This window comes from Globicephala melas, chromosome 4 (assembly GCF_963455315.2).
Source record: "Globicephala melas chromosome 4, mGloMel1.2, whole genome shotgun sequence".
NCBI classification, from domain to species: Eukaryota; Metazoa; Chordata; class Mammalia; order Artiodactyla; family Delphinidae; genus Globicephala; species Globicephala melas.
The window spans coordinates 134,625,284-134,643,364 of NC_083317.1; the positions used below are offsets into that span (position 1 = coordinate 134,625,284).

At 36.9% G+C, this 18,081-nt stretch overlaps 1 protein-coding gene across 1 annotated transcript in view; it reads right to left on the reverse strand.

Moving 5' to 3' along the window:
- Positions 1 to 724: 724 nt before the first annotated feature.
- Positions 725 to 18,081, reverse strand: part of COL6A5 (collagen type VI alpha 5 chain) — a 108,139-nt gene continuing 90,782 nt past the window's right edge. Inside the window, exons 38-39 of the mRNA XM_030876402.2 lie at positions 2,172 to 2,861; positions 725 to 825 (exon numbers count right to left, since the gene is read on the reverse strand). Of these exons, the coding sequence (XP_030732262.1) occupies positions 725 to 825; positions 2,172 to 2,861 (791 nt within the window). The remainder of the gene's footprint in view (positions 826 to 2,171; positions 2,862 to 18,081) is intronic.

Consider the following 18,081-nt stretch of genomic DNA (forward strand, 5'->3'; position numbering starts at 1 on the left):
AGAAAAATGATGAAAAATATGTTAACCAAGTCCCTTTCAGGATTCATTGTAGATACACAGATAATGTAACAGGAATCAATTTTATGCATGTTATTGGAATAGTCCAAATGCAGTTTGTGGATGAAATTTGACTGAGGGGCAACTTTTTAATTCCAAAGGGAAATTAGACATTTGTGCCCATGGTTTAGGGCTCCAAACCAGTATTATTTTCATCACTGAATTTTTACTGAGTACTTAGTGTTGGACTTTGCGAAATCAAACTTAAACGAATTCTTCCTGCTAGTCTCCATATGGGTTCTGTTTTTGAAACAGCAAACGTTTTTCTTGCTGCTTTGTGAGTTTTTCTTTTTCATCTTTTTCTTCTGCTCTAAAGCTATTACATCTAACCTTTGATATTATATGTTTTCTGTTTTAACAGTACCCAATATTTGAATGATATTATATAGTTACTAATAAGGCATTAATAGGGGTCTCTTTTTTCATAAAAGCTAAAAAATTGGAAACATGGTTCTTTCGAATATGGATCATATTCTATGTACTATTAACACCAGATCTGTGGTGTTGTTACAAATCAGGAACATTTAAAACACCCCCCCCCCACACACACACCCATACACCCCACAACCAAACTTGCATCCTGAAAACTAAAATGCCATTTCTTTCAAATTGTTTTCTTAAGGACTGTTTCCAGTGGTAGTATTACCCAAATTGTGAATTTGTCAACTCACAATACAGTGTTTTCTGTGCCACCATTCTCTGGGTTGGGAGAGGTGATGTTAACACATTTGGGTCTCATATCTGCAGGGGGATATTTGTTGATGGCACCTGGAGAGAGAGTGGGTGGTTAGTCTAAATTTTACCCTTCCACATTCTATCACCCAAAGTCAGTTCATCTTTTCCTGTGGTTGGAGGTGTTTCCAAGAGCAAGTTAATTTTATAACAGACTCAGCAAAATATGAACCTTCTGACTTTGCAATACCTTGTTGGCAAAGTCAGTGAGATATAGCAGTGATTGAGTCAAAAATTTTCATGCTCTGTGTGTCACAGGCTTGCAATATAATTCAAAGATATCTCTTAATCCCTTATGACATCTGGTTCTCTCACTCTAAAAGGAAGATATTTCTAGAAGACAGCATTAACTATTGAAATTGGCTGCCCTATTTATCTTGAGGTTGGAAGAAGGCATCATTTTTTTGCAAGTGACAAGCTTGCCACTAAATATAAATCCTGAGTGCCAAGATGCTGACGGTTCCATGAGCCCTGGGCTTTATGAGTGCCAGAAAATCTGCATCTCTCTGATTCCCCATTAAACTTGCAGGAGCTACAGACAACCATTCAGGGTGGCCTCTGTCACACTCCTAATTCCCGGCACAGGCCCAGACTTGCTTGATGCTACAAGATCTTAGGTTTGCTACTATAATCATGTCTGGAATTACAGCACATGGACAGAGGCTGGGAAGCCTCTCTCAAATGCCTACTGTGAAAAAACTCCCTTAAACCCCTTGCCTGGCTGTCCCTGAGCCAGCTGTCTGAGACAGAGGCTCTAGAAGAGATTTGTCCCCATGGCTCTTAAGAATTCAAGTCAGAAGCAAAGTTGATTTACAGTGACACGATGAAACAGAAGTCCTTGGAGTGGGTGGAGGGTGGTGGCAGTGGGGTATTATTTATTACAGTGATACCACTGTAATACTTTATTAAAGCTTTAGTAATTGATGTATCATTTAATGGATAAGAGCACAGCTCTGGGGTCAGAACGCATAGGATTGAGTCTAGAATTTGCCAACTATTAACTGTCAGATTTTGAGCAGTTAATTTAATGTCTGTGAACCTCAGTTTTCTCACTTGTAAAATGGGGATAGTACTACTTTCCTTAGAGGGCTGTCCTGAGGATTAAATGATACAATCCTTTAAAAAACTTGGCACATAGTAAACACAGATTAGGGTTAAAAGACACTTTTCACTTTCTGGCAAAGACTCTGACAGTGGGACAGCAGAGCTCAAGGTCACTAGGACCTGGGATTTTCTCTGTGGTTTTCTCATTGCCTCCTACTGACACCTAGACTCCACCACTCTTGACTGAAGTGAGAATCATGTTACTAAGTCAACTGGTGTATTGTGCAAAGACGTATCTATTGGAAAAGCAACAGAAGAGAAAAACTTTAATGACTTACGTCTGATTGAATGAACAAATGGCTTGACAAATTTGACGATATAGTTCAAATCTGGCTTGTGGGTTCGGCCAAGCTGGACTAAGTGATGATCCAGTGGGTGGCTGGCTAATTCTTCTAATTCCTTGTCATTGTGTAGAGGACCAAAGGAAAACACAAATATGGAGTAGCCCTGACACTTGGCTCTCAGAGATACATTTCTTAAGACTTCCCTGTCTAAAGGGTTGGTTTCACCAGCAGATATAACAAAGATAACTTTGTTTTTCCTCAGGTTGGGGGTTCCTACAAAGACATTGTCAATTGTCCACTGTAGGGCATGGCCAATAAAAACATCTCCATTGAGCTGTTGAAGGGAGTCTTGGAGATGATGTTTCATTTGGTGTATATTGTTATAAGTAACCAAATCAAATTCTAGGTAGATGGGGCTTTCTTCTGTGTTGGGCATATAGCCTGGAGGAGAGTAGGTCAGGACTGCCACTCTGTCTCCCAAGGTGGAGATCAGTGGATCTGGGGCCAAGTGAAAGTAATCAAGCACTGAGGTTATAAAAGCTTTCACTTCCTGAAACTCATCATTTCCTATTCTGTGGGAAGCATCTATGAGAAAAGCCACATCCATGTAATATTCTTGAAGAGAGGCATCTCTGAGTTCATAAGTAAGACCTGGTTCTTCTTTTCTGCCATGGCTTTCCTGTCCTGAAATAGAATAACTCAAGTCACTACTTTTAGTAGAAGGGAAACCTTGAAACTCCTAGCCAAGAATGGCAATACACAGCGTGAGGTGTTGTCATACTTCATTCTCACACCCATGGCATACGTTACTAATCAATATCAGTACTTGTTCCCAGATGCATTCTCTAAGTACATCTCTACACAGTATGCGGAGAGCCATTACCACTTGACAGGTATTCTCACATGTGAAGAAACCTATTTGCTACCCCATCTTTGATCTTTGTCAAAGGATTGATGGATCCTCCAGCTATTTTCGTATGCAAGGTGAAAAACATACAGCGATTTTTAGTGCACGCCACATGGTTACAAAATTTGGAGTGCATACTGCATGAGATTTCATTATATGTAATGACCCTAAAAGAGAAGTAAATATGTCAAAGTCACATTTATTGATGTCATCTTTATATACATGCTTAAAATATGCACCATAGTATGATGTCATGAGAAGTAGTATAAATGCTGACTTTAGAATCCAAATTCTGTGTAAGACATGACATACTTTAAGACCTTGGTACTCAAAGTACCAGTCCTCAAACAGCTTATTGGCCCATGACAAGATAAGAAACTTGCACCATGATATAAGTCAACTACATCACTAAGCACACAAATTATTTCATCTGATTTTATTTTATTTATTTATTTTTTGTATCAAGACCTTCTCAAGGAAGGAAACAATGCCCCAGTTACACTCTGATGCTACCTTCTTATCTTGTTGGAGGCCAGCACTTCAAGTGGCTCTGCTCCAAAGGGTCATGAAGCCATGTCTACAATCATAGGGACGATGGCTGGTTGGTAAGGTCACAACAGGAAATGGCAGCTCAGAAAGACAGGAGGACATGGTCAATGTTCATTTTTTTCTATGAAAGAAGTATGTTTGTGGACCTAATCAAGCAAGAAGTAGATTCCTAACTGGCAAAAACTTATTACTGTCCAATTGTGCTTGGCCCATTATTCATGCTTTGCATCTATTACTTTATTTAATCCTCACAGCAACCACACTCACAAATGAATTGATTAACCTGTATAAATGCCACAAAAGTTTAATATTGAAATAGAATGCAGAAAAACAACACCACGGGTAACGTTATTAACAAGGCAAATACTATCAGATGACTTCTGAATGCTCAATGATCTCTGCATTCCTGGGGTCAACTCCACATTATGTTTTTTTACCTATTGTAGGATTTTCTTCTGACAAAAAAAATTTTTATATATTTAAAGTGTACAACGTTCTTCAAAAAGTATACAAATAAGAAATGCTAGAGAGGGTGTGGAGAAAAAGGAACCCTCTTACATTGTCAGTGGGAATGTAAATGGGTGCAGCCATTATGGAGAACAGTATGGAAGTTCTTTAAAAAACTAAACATAGAAATACCATATGATCCAGTGATCCTACTCCTGGGCATATATCTGGAGAAAACTATAATTTAAAAGGATACATGCACCCCAATGTTCGTAGCGGCACTATTTACAGTAACCAAGACATGGAAGCAACCTAAGTGTCCATTGACGGATGGATAAAGAAGATATGTTATATATACACAATAGAACAGTAATCAGCCATGAAAAAAGAATAAAATAATGCCACTTGCAGCAACATGGATGGATCTAGAGATGATCATACTTAGTGAAGTAAGTCAGACAGAGAAAGACAAACATCATATGATATTGCTTATATGTGGAATCTAAAAAAATGATACAAATGAACTTATTTACAAAAGCAGAAATAGACTCACAGACACAGAAAAGAAACTTATGGTTACCAAAGGGGAAAGGGAGGGGGAAGGGATAAATTAGGAGTTTGGGATTAACATATACACACTACTATATGTAAAATAGATAACCAACAAGGCCTACTGTATAGCACAGGGAACTATACTCAATATCTTGTAATAACCTATACTAGAAAAGGATTTTTAAAAGAATATATAGATATACATATATATGTATGTATAACTGAATTACTTTGATGTACACCTGAAGCTAACACAACATTGTGAATCAACTATATTCCAATAAAAAATTTTAAAAATTGAATAAAATAATAACAAAGTGTACAATGTTTTGATATAAGTATACCTTGTATAATGATTGCCACATCAAGCTAATATTGTTGGATTTGATTTGCTAACATTTTGTTTAGAATTTTTGCATTTATGTTCTCGAGGAATGTTGGTCTGTAGGTTCCTTTTCTTGTAATGTATTTGTCTGGTTTTGGCCTCAAAGAATGAGTTTGGAAGCATTCCTTCCTATTTAATATTCTGGAAGAGTTTATGCAGAATTGGTATTATTTCTTCCTTAAATGTTTTGTTGAAGCCACCAGTGAAGTCATCTGGGCTTGGAGTTTTCTTTATGGAAAGTTTTGAACTACAAATTCAATTTCTTTAATAGGTTTAGGAATATTTAGGTTACTTCTCCTTGAGTGAGGCTTGGTAATTCATGCATTGCAACTAATTTGCCTATTTCACCTAAAATGTCTAACTTATAGGCAAAAACTGTTTATAATATTCCCTGATTATCCTTTTAATATCTGTAGAATATTTCTCCTCTCTCATTCCTGATATTGGTAATTTGTGTTTTCTCTTTTTTACTGGTGAGTTTGACTATGGGTTTATCAATTTAATTGATCTTATCAAAAAAACACTTCTGGTTTTATTGATTTTCTCTTTTCTATTTCATTGAGTTCTGCTTTAATTTTATTACTTCCTTTCTTCTCCTTACCTTAGGTTTAACTTGTTCTTCTTTTTCTAATTTCTTAAGATGAAAGTTGAGGTCATTGATTTGAAACCTTTCTTCTTTATCAGTATAGGCATTTAATGCTATGAATGACATCCTAAGTACTGCTTTAGAGGAATCTTACAAATTCTAGTATATTGTGATTTTATTTTCATTCATTTCAAAATACTTGCTAATTTCCCCTTTGGTTTTTTCTTTGACCATGGATTATTTAGAAGTGCTTTATTTAGTTTCCAAATACTTGGGGATTTTTCAAAGATCTTCTTACTATTGATTTCAACTTAATTCTGTTTTGGTCAGAGGATATATTTGGAATGATTTGAAACCTTACAAATTTTGAGAATTGTTTTATGGTCTACAGTATGGTCTATCTTGGTAAATGTTTCACATGTACTTGAAAAGAATGTGTATTTGCTATTTTGTGTGCAGTGTTCTATTAATATCAATTAGGTCAAATTAACTGATACTGTTGTTCAGGCCTATGATATTCCTGCTGATTTTCTGTCTATTCTTTTGTCAGTTATTGAGAGAGGTATTGAAACCCACTGAGGGTCTTTTTTTTTTTTAAGTCTTTATTCTCCTTGAGTTTTATTTTGGATAATTTCTATGGCTATATCTTCAAGGTCACTAGTCTTTTCTTTTACCAAATCTAATTTCCCATTAATCCCATCCAGTGTATTGTTCATCCTAGGCACTGCAGCTTTCATCTCTACAAATTCTATTTAATTTTTTTTTTTACATTTTCCATGTCTCAACTTTTTAACATATGGAGTATAGTTACAATAACTGTTTTAATTTCTTTGTTAATTCTAACATCTTTGTCAGTTCTGATTTGGTTTTCAGTGATTGTGCTTTTTTGATGATGGGTTCTTTCTGCTTTTTATGCCAGACATTATGAAATTTGCCTTGTTGGATATGGGATAGTTTTATATTCTTATAAATATCCATATGATTTGTTTTGGGAGGCAGTCAAGTTACATGAAAATGGTTTGATCTTTTTGGGACTTGCTGTTATGATTTGTTAGGTATGTCCAGAGTGTTACTTAATTTAAGGCTACTTATTCCCCACTACTGAAGCAAGATCTTCCTGAATTTTCTTCCCAGTACTCTATGAATTATGAGTTTTTCCAGTCTCTCTGGCGGTAACAGGCACTATCCCTGGCCCTGTGAGCAATGGGCATTATCCTCTAATCCTTTCAGAAGAATGTTCCCCCATGCTCGGGTCATTTCCTCAATGCTCATGCTATCAGCACTCTGATGAATGATGAAGAGGCATCCTCTTCAGAGCTCTGGGTGTCTCTCTCTGCACAGCTCTTTCCTCTCTAGTGTTCTGTCCTGTGAATTCTTACCACCTTGGTCTTCCTAGACTCTCAGCTCTGTTTCCTCATCTCAAGGAGTGCGCTGGGTTCCACCTGAATTCCCCTTCCTGAACCATGGCCTGGAAACTCTCTTTTGGCAGTAAGCAGGAGAAATCACAGGGTTCATCTCATTGGTTTCTCATCTCTCAGGGATCATTTTATTTCCTGAAGTCCAGTGTCTTGACAATTGTTGTTCCATTTCATATGTATATATATATATATATTTTTTTTCTTTCGGTTATTTCAATTGGTAGGTAAATCCAGTTCCTCTTACTTCACCTTGGGCATTTCTAATACATGAGAACTAACCATCTTGTTTGAGATATTCCTATGTTCTCTCTCTTCTTACAAAGGACTAAGAACTGGTCATTAATGTACCAGACTATTCCTTTATTAATACATTCATAGTTATTGAACAGGATGTTACATTTCATGAGCTGTTTGAAATCTATGCACCTCCAATCCTCCATCAAGAACCTAGTTTCAAATTCTTAGAATTTTTGATAAATATCAAGATTCTTAATTGCTAAATATAAAACTGGAAGTACAGACAAAAGCATAAATATATTTGTCTATGCAGTGGGTGCTATATAATATACTTTAGCCCTAAAATACTGCCCAAACCTCTTCTAGAGTTCTTGGCAATAGTGTATCAGGATGTGTGAAGATTAGTTAAATGGACATTTCTTTCCTTTTGAGTTTACAATCCTGGAATTTATTAATCATTACCTGCTCTGCCACCAGGATCTCCATTTTTGCTTTTTAAAAAAGGCCAATCAACACACTTTGTTAAAACATAAGGAAAAGCATTTCATAAATGTTCTGGTAGAAGAGGAAGGGGTAGAAATGAAAAAAGAGAAATTACAACTGATATCACAGAGACACAAAACATCATAAGATTCTACAATCAATAGTTACATGTCATACATACTACTATATATAAAATAGATAACTAATAAAGACCTACTATATCACACAGGGAACTCTACTCAATACTCTGAAATGACCTATATGGAAAAAGAATCTAAAAAAAGAGTGGATATATGTATATGTATAACTGATTCACTTTGCTGTACAGAAGAAAGTAACACAACATTGTAAATCAACTATACTCCTATAAAAATTAAAGAAAAAACCCAGTTACATGTCAACAAATTAGACAACATAGAAGAAATGGATAAATTTCTAGAAACATACAATCTTCCAAGACAGAATCAGAAAAAAATACACAGTCTGAACAGAGTGGTCACTAGTAGTAAAATTGAATTAGTAATCAAAAAGCTCCCAGCAAACAAATGTCAGAACTGATTAGGTTCATGGGGGAATTCTACCAAACATACAACAAAGTGCTAATACCTATCCTTCTCAAACTATTCCAAAAAATTGAAGAGGAGGGAACACTCCCAAATTCATTCCAGGAGGCCAAAATTACCCTGATACCAAAGCCAGAAAAAGACACTACAAAAAAAAAGAGAATTACAGGTCAATATCTCTGATGAATATACATGCAAAAATCCTCAACAAAATAGTAGCAAACCTAATTCAACAATATATAAAAAGGATCATACACCATGATCAAGTGGAATTTATGCCAGGAATGCAACAATGGTTCAATATTCACAAATCAATCAGTGTGATACACCACACTAACAAAAGGAAGGACAAAAATCACATGATCACCTCAATAGATGCAGAAAAAGCATTTGACAAAATTCAACATACACTCATGATAAAAACTTTATAGCACAGGGAACTATAAATATTTTGTAATAACCTACATGGGAAAAGAATCTGAAAAAATCTATATATATGTATACAACACACACACACACACACACACATAAGTGAATCAGTTTGATCTACACCTGAAAATAACACATTGTAAATCAACTATACTTCAATTAAAAAAAATAAATTAAAAGCAAACAAAACAAAACAAAGCAAAAAATGTGGATATGCAGGAAACATATCTTAACATAATAAAGGTCATTTATGACAAACCCACAGCTAACATCATATGCAACGATGAAAAGCTGAAAGGTTTTACTCTAAATTCAGGAACAAGACAAGGATACCCACTCTTGCCTCTTCTATTTAACATAGTATTGGAAATCCTAGTGACAGTAATCAGACAAGAAAAAGAAATAAAAGGCATCCAAATTGGAAGGGAAGAAGTAAAATTATCTCAGTTTGTAGATGACAATATACTATATATGGAAAACTCTAAAGTCTCCACCAAAAAACCATTAGAACTAATAAATGAATTCAGTAAAGTTGCATGATAAAAGATTAATACACAGAAATCTGTTGCTTTTCTATACACTAATAATGAACTATCAGAAAGAGAAAGCAAGAAACAATCGTGTTTAAAATCACATCAAAAAGAATAAAATACCTATAAATAAACTTAACCATGGAGGTGAAAGACCTATACATTGAAAACTATAAAACATTGTTGAATAAAGGAAATTAAAGATGATACAAATAAATGGAAAGAGAGCCCATGTTCGTGGATTAGAAGAATTAATATTGTTAAAATGTCCACACTATCCAAAGCAATCTATGGATTTAAAGCAATCTCTACCAAAATATCTATGACATTTTTCACAAAACTAGAACAAATAATCCTAAAATTCATGTGAAACCACAAAAGAGCCTGAAGAGCCAAAGCAATATTGAGAAAAAAAGGACAAAGCTGGAGATACCACTATCCCAGACTTCAGACTATACTACAAAGCTACAATAATCAAAACAGCAAGCTACTGGCACAAAAACAGACACATAGATCAATGGAACAGAATAGAAAGCCCAGAAATAAACCCACATACTTATGGTTAATTAATCTACAACAGAGGAGGCAAGAGTATACAATGGAGAAAAGAGCCTCTTCAATAAGTGGTACTGGGAAAACTGGACAGCTACATGTAAAGCAATGAAATTAGAAAATTTCCTCATACCATATACTAAAATAAACTCAAAATGGATTAAACACTTCAATGTAAGACAGAAACCACAAAATTCCTACAAGAGAACATAGGCAAAACACTCTTTGACATAAATTGTAGCAATAATTTTTTGGATCTGGCTCCTAAGGCAAAGAAAAAAGAAAGCAAAAATAAAGAAATGGGACCTAATGAAACTTAAAAGCTTTTGCACAGCAAAGGAAACCATTGACAAAACAAAAATACAACTTACTGAATGGGAGAAGATATTTGCAAATGATATGACTGATAAGAGGTTAATATTCAACATATATAAAGGGCTTGTAGAACTTGTTATCAAAAAAACAACCCAATCGAAAAAAGAGCAGAAGACCTGAAGAGACCTTTTTACAAAGAAGACATACAGATGGCCAACAGGCACATGAAAAGATGATCAACTTTGCTAATCATCAGAGAAATACAGATCAAAACCACAGTGAGATATCACTTCACACCTCTCATAATAGCCATCATCAAAAAGTCAAAAATAACAAATGCTGGTGAGGATGTGAAGAAAAGAGAACCCTCCTACATTGTTGGTGGGAATGTAAATTGGTGCAGCCACTATAGAAAACGGTATGGAGTTTCCACACACAAAAGAACTAGAAACTGAACTACCATATTATCCAGCAATCCCACTCCTGGGTATGTATCTGAGGAAAGTGAAGACACTAATTTGAAAAGATACATTAGATTTTGTATGATACATGAGATTTTGTACACACCTCTCCATTTCACACTGCCAACCCAGGCCTGTCTGGTGAGGCCACTGGCCCAATGTTCATAGCAGCATTATTTACAATAGCCAAGATATGGAAGTAACTTAAGTGTCCACCATCTGATGAATGGATAAAGAAGATATTACACACACATACACACACACACATACACACACACACACACACAATGAAATATTACTCAGCCATAAAAAATGAATGAAATTTTGCCATTTGCAACAACATAGATGAACATGGAGGATACCATGCTTAGTGAAATAAGTCATACAAAGACAAATATTGTATGTTTTTACTTTTATGTGGAATCTAAAAAATAAAACAAATAAATGAATGTAATGAAACAAACTCACAGATACAGAGAACAAACCAGTGGTTACTAGTGAAGAGAGGAAAGGGGGGGCAAGATAGAGGTAGGGGATTAAGAGGTACAAACTACTATGTATAAAGTAAATAAGCTACAAGGATAGATTGTACAGCACAGGGAATATAGCAAATATTTTATAATAACTTTAAATGAAATATAGTCTATAAAAATATTGAACCACTCTGTTGTACAACTGAAACTAATATAATATTGTAAATAAACTATACTTCATTAAAATAAGAGGAAGGGTTGACTTACCATGTTAGTAGAATATTTTTTCATACATTTCCCACACCAGAAATAGTACACTTTTTTTTCCAGTTTTCTCTTTATAAATGAGCAAAATCTCAATCCTTTTCCAAAGTACCCAGCAGAACTATTTTCTAAAGAGGTATATTTTACCTCTAAAATCTCTAAAAATAGGTTCTCTACCTATTACAGGATTAGCATGAGAATCAAAGAAGTTAAATGCTAAACTTTAAAATTCAGTCAAACACTAAATAATCACCTATGATTATTCTTCTTTGAGTCTAAATTATCTTATTAGGAAAGATTGGGCCTTTAAAAACATTTTCCTTCAAGAAAATCTGGCAGAAGTGTGGATAAAGGTTACCCACAGCTCAGAGCAATGCTGTGTATTTTCTGGAAATGTCACCATGCCAAATTCTTATCTCCAACTCTGTGGGAGAATTTTCTCAGAATGGCAGAGGAGGAAGGGCTTGCTCACTTGTTATGACTTGAAGGGAATGAGGGATGCAGCTGGATTTCCAGGAAAGTGCCCCAGGGATTAGCCTAATTTCAGCTGAGATTTAAGCCACAGGGCCAGGTGTGCTCCAGTAACTTTTGGGAGAAGCGGAGGTGGAGAGGGAATTGAGGGAGATTGAGCCATCTGGACTGGGATTGCATATGCTGTGGAGCTATGGTATTTGTGAGAAATCTCAAGATATGCATGAGTTATCTTGTGGTCTGCCTTGGAATTTGTACAGGGGCCAAAATTAGCCATGTGTTCTCTATAGACAAGCTACATGGACAAATGTGGCTACTTTATATGTACATTTCTGTCCACAAGGACTGCAGCAGATATTTTTCAAGTTAACCTTTTTTATAAGACTTCCTATGAGTCTCGCAATGCTTTCTTTTTCAACTTTTCCATTTTCTCAGTATTGAATTGAGCGTCCAGGATGTTTCAGGTCTTGTGCTCAGCTCCATGCCTATCTCCTCTCATTTAATATTCCACACAGCACTATAAGGATAAAATTATCATTGTGCCCATTTTACAGATGAGCAAGCTGAGGCTTGGAGGGGGCAAATGACTTGGTCAAGAAAAGACAGCCTGTAAGTGGTAGAGGCAGGATTTGTACCCAGCTCTGTGTAACACCTTCAGAAGAACTGCTCATCAGATTTGAGGGTGGAACAGACACATTAAGGGACACATTAGCCCCCTTGCCAAAGGCCCAGGACCTGGTTTGAAGAACAAGGTTCTCAGTCAATGCTATTCTTAGTGATTGAAGCTACTAAGAAAGTTTTCTTCCAAAAGTAGACAGTTAAATAAAATTTGCAGTATTTTCTTCTCTAGGCATTATGGAACAGTGGTTATGAGCAGAACCTTAGGAGTTTGAGGTGAGTCTATACCATTTGTTAGCTCTGTGATTCTGAGTCTCTCCCATGCCTCTGTTACATTATCTAAAAAATTATAAAATTGTTATAATAAACTATAACCTTATAAGTTTTCTGAGAGAATTAAATAAAAATTTCACAGTGCCTAGCGTATCCTAAGCACTCTAAAATTATATTTTTTAGAAGGAAAAAAACTGAGAAAAGTCTCAGATATCTGAAAATCCTACCCATGATACTATATTCTGTAAACCAGAATTTCCAAAAAATGCAAAGTCAGCTGATATTAGTGGAACACAATGGACATGCGTACAAGCTCATTCTGTTGCATTTACGCATACTTTAACTGCAGAGGAGTTGGAATGACTTACACACCTCTCCATTTCACACTGCCAACCCAGGCCTGTCTGGTGAGGCCACTGGTCAAGCTCTAGGCTGGGGCATAAGTCTCTTATGTGTCTCTGACTCTGTGTCATTGATTTTATGCCAAAGGGAAATAGAGACATATTTTTCAATCTCTTGTTAGATGCGTTCCTCTCTCCACCGCTTGCCTGAACAAGTAGGAGTCACCATTTAAAATCGACTTCATCATTTTCCCCAAAAACAGAATAAATACCTTTCTTGGCCTAGACTTTTCTAGGTGGCACTTGGTCCAAACGACTCACTCTTGCCACCTATGTCACACTCTGAAAAACAATCTACAGAAAGATACCAGCACACTGAGAAAAGTGATGCATGCCTTAGGAGTTATTTATACCCAGACCACATGGATCCTTGTTTTCTTAAAATTTTTATTGAAATGTAGATGATTTACAGTGTTGTGTTAATTTCAGGTGTACAGCAAAGTGATTCAGTTATACATATATATATTCTTTTTTAGATTCTTTTCCATTGTAGGTTATTACAAGATATTGAGTGTAGTTCCTTGTACTATACAGAAAGCCCTTGGTGTATATCTATTTTATATATAGCAGTGTGTATATTTTAATCACAAACTACTAATTTATCCCTCCCACTTTGGTAACCATAAGTTTGTTATCTATGTGTGTGAGTCTGTTTCTGTTTCATAAATATCATTTGTGTTGTATTTTAGAGTCTATATATGTGATATCACATAATATTTGTCTTTCTCAGACTTATTTCACTTAGTATGATAATCTCTAGGTCCATCCATGTTGCTGCAAATGGCATTATTTCATTATTTTTTATGGCTGAGCAATATTCCATTGTATATATACATCACATCTTCTTTATCCATTTATCTGTTGATGGACATTTAGGTTGTTTCCATGTCTTGGTTATTGTAAATAGTGGTATTTTGGTTTTAATCGTGTTAGTTTTTGCTCTGGCCTCTGGATGAGTTTATAAGCAAGTTATAAGGCCAATCTATTCTGGTCTTATGTCCTCTAAATGAGTTATAAGCAGGAATTTCTAAAAATTAAATTAAAGAGACCTTCAATATGGCAGAGGAGTAAGATGTGGAGATCACCTTTCTCCCCACAAATACATCAAAAATACATCTACATGTGGAACAACTCCTACAAAACACCTAATGAATGCTGGCAGAAGACCTCAGACCTCGCAAAAGGCAAGAAACTCCCCACGTACCTGGGTAGGGCAAAAGAAAAAAGAATAAACAGAGACAAAAGAATAGGGACAGGACCTGCACCTTTGGGAGGGAGCCGTGAAGGAGGAAAAGTTGCCACACACTAGGAAGACCCTTCACTGGCAGAGATGGGGGGTGGGCAGGGGGGAAGCTTCAGAGCCATGGAGGAGAGCGCAGCAACAGGGGTGCAGGGGACAAAGCGGAGAGATTCCTGCACAGAGGATTGGTGCCGACCAGCACTCACCAGCCTGAGAGGCTTGTCTGCTCACCCGCCAGGGCGGGCGGGGGCTGGGAGCTGAGGCTCAGGCTTCGGAGGTCTGACCCCAGGGAGAGGATTGGGGTTGGCTGCGTGAACACAGCCTGAAGGGGGCTAGTGTGCCACAGCTATCCAGGAGGGAGTCTGGGAAAAGTCTGGAGCTGCTGGATAGGCAAGAGACCATTGTTTTGGGGTGCGTGAGGAAAGGGACTTCCTGTTCTGTGTGCCCATAGATGGCAGAGCATGACCTAAGTGAGCTCCAGAGCCAGACATGAGCTGCGGCTATCATCTCGAACACCAGAGACAGGCATGGACTGCTAATGCTGCTGCTGCTGTCACCAAAAATCCTGTATGCAAGCACAGGTCACACTACCACACACCCTCAGGAGCCTGTGCAGCACACCACTGCCAGGGACCTGTGAGCCAGGGACAATTTCCATAGAAGAACACACGGTGTGCCTCAGACTGTTGCAATATCATGCCAGCCTCTGCCGCTGCAGGCTCACTCCACATTCCAATTATGGCTATGGTGCCCCTCCCTCTCCCTGGCCTGAGTGAGCAAAAGAGACCTAATCAGCCACTGCTTTGACCCCCTCCTGACTAGGTGGGGAACAGAAACTTGAGGGTGGCCTACATGCTGAGGTGGAGCCAAAACCAAAGCTGAACCCCAGGAGCTGTGCAAACAAAGAAGAGAAAGGGAAATTTCTCTGTGCAGCCTCAGGAGGAGCAGATTAAATCCCCGCAATCGACTTGATAAACTCTACATCTGTGGAATAACTGAATAGACAACGAATGTTCCCAAAATTGAGACAGTGGACTTAGGGAGCAACTGTAGACTTGGGATTTGCTTTCTGTGTCTGATTTGTTTTTGGTTTCATGTTTATCTTAGTTTAGTTTTTAGTGCTTATTATCACTGGTGTGTTTATTTATTGGTTTGGTTGTTCTTTTCCTTTTTTCTTTTCTTCTCTTTTTGTGAGTGTGTGTGTGCATGTTTCTTTGTGAGTTTGTCTGTTTAGATTTGTTTTACCATCAGTTTGGAGGTTCTATCTGTTCGTTGTTTTTTTTTTTTCTTTTCTCCCAAGCCGTGTGGCTGGCAGACTCTTCGTGCTCCAGCCGGGTGTCAGGCCTGGGCCTCTGAGGTGGGAGAGTCGAATCCAGGATATTGGTCCACCAGAGCCCTCCTGGCCCCACGTAATATTAATCAGTGAGAGCTCTCCCAGACATCTGTCTCAACACTAAGACCCAGCTCCACCCAACCTCCAGCAAGCTCCAGTGCTAGACACTTCATGAGAAACAACTAGCAAGATAGGAACACAAACCCACCCATTAGCAGAGAGGCTGCCTAAAGTCATACTAAGTTCACAGACACCCCAAAACACACCACCAGATTCGGCCCTGCCCACAAGAAGGACAATATCCAGCCCCACACACCAGAGCACAGGTACCAGTCCCCCCCCCACCCCAACACGGAAGCCTACACAAGCCACTGAACCAACCTCAATCACTGGGGGCAGACACCAAAAATAACATGAACTATGAACTTGCAGCCTGTGAAAAGGCAACCCCAAACACATTAACTTAAACAAAATGAGAACACATAGAAATATGCAGCAGATGAAGAAGAAGGTAAAAACCTACCAGACCAAACAAATGAAGAGGAAATAGGCAGTCTACCTGAAAAACAATTCAGAATAATGATAGTAAACATGATCCAAAATCTCGGAAATATAATGGAGAAAATACAAGAAACTTTTAACAAGGACTTAGAAGAACTAAAGAGCAAACAAACAATGATGAACAACACAATAAATGAAATTAAACATACTCTAGAAGGAATCAGTAACAGAATAACTGAGGCAAAAGAATGGATAAGTGACCTGGAAGATAGAAGAGTCGAAACAACTGCCGCAGAGCAGAATAAAGAAAAAGAATGAAAAGAATTGAGGACAGTCTCAGAGACCTCTGGGACAACATTAAATGTACCAACATTCGAATTATAGGAATCCCTAGAGAAGAAGAGAAAAAGAAAAGGTCCGAGAAAATATTTGAAGAGATTATAGTTGAAAACTTCTCTAATATGAGAAATAGTAATATTAATCAAACTATCAAAAATTAAACTCAAAGAAAAAATACTAAAAGCAGCAAGGGAAAAGCAACAAATAACACACAAAGGAATCCCAATAAGGTTAACAGCTGATCTTTCAGCAGAAATTCTGCAAGACAGAAGGGAGTGGCAGGAAATATTAAAAGTGATGAAAGGGAAGAATCTACAACAAAGATTACTCTACCCAGCAAGGATCTCATTCAGATTTGACAGAGAAATTAAAATCTTTACAGACAAGCAAAAGCCAAGAGAATTCAGAGTCACCAAACCAGCTCTACAACAAATGCTAAAGGAAGTTCTCTAGCTGGGAAACACAAAAGAAGGAAAACACCTACAAAATCAAAAACAAAACAATTAAGAAAATGGTAATAGGAACATACATATCGATAATTACCTTAAATGTAAATGGATTAAATGCCCCAAACAAAAGACATAGACTGGCTGAATGGATACAAAAACAAGGGCCGTATATATGCTGTCTATAAGAGACCCACTTCAGACCCAGAGACACATGCAGATTGAAAGAGAGGGGATGTAAAAAGATATTCCATGAAAATGGAAATCAAAAGAAAGCTGGAGTAGCAATTCTCATATCAGACAAAATAGACTTTAAAATAAAGACTATTACAAGAGACAAAGAAGGACAAAACATAAGGATCAAGGGATCGATCCAAGAAGAAGATATAACAATTGTAAATATTTACGCACCCAACATAAGGCAAATGCTAAGAGCCATAAAAAGGGAAATCAACAGTAACACAAGAATAGTAGGGGACTTTAACACCCCACTTTCACCAATGGACAGATCATCCAAAATTAAAATAAATAAGGAAACACAAGCTTTAAATGACACAGTAGACCAGGTGGACTTAATTGATACTTAAAGGACATTCCATCCCAAAACAACAGAATACACTTTCCTCTCAAGTGCACATGGAACATTCTCCAGGATAGATCACATCTTGGGTCATAAATAAAGCCTCAGTAAATTTAAGAAAATTGAAATCATATAAAATATCTTTTCTGACAACAACATTATGAGACTAGATATCAAGTACAGGTAAAAAAACTGTAAAAAATGCAAACACTTGGTGACTAAACAATATGCTACTAAATAACCAGGTGATCACTGAAGAAATCAAAGAGGAAATCAAAAAATACCTAGAGACAAATGACAATGAACACATGATGATCCAAAACCTATGGAATGCAGCAAAAGCAGTTCTAATAGGGAAGTTTCTAGCAATACAATCCTACCTCAAGAAACAAGAAACATCTCAAATAAACAACCTAACTTTATACCTAAGGCAATTAGAGAAAGAAGAAGAAGAACAACAACAACAACAACAACAAAAAAAAAAGTTGGCAGAAGAAAAGGTATCATAAAGGTCAGATCAGATATAAATGAAAAAGAAATGAAGGAAACAA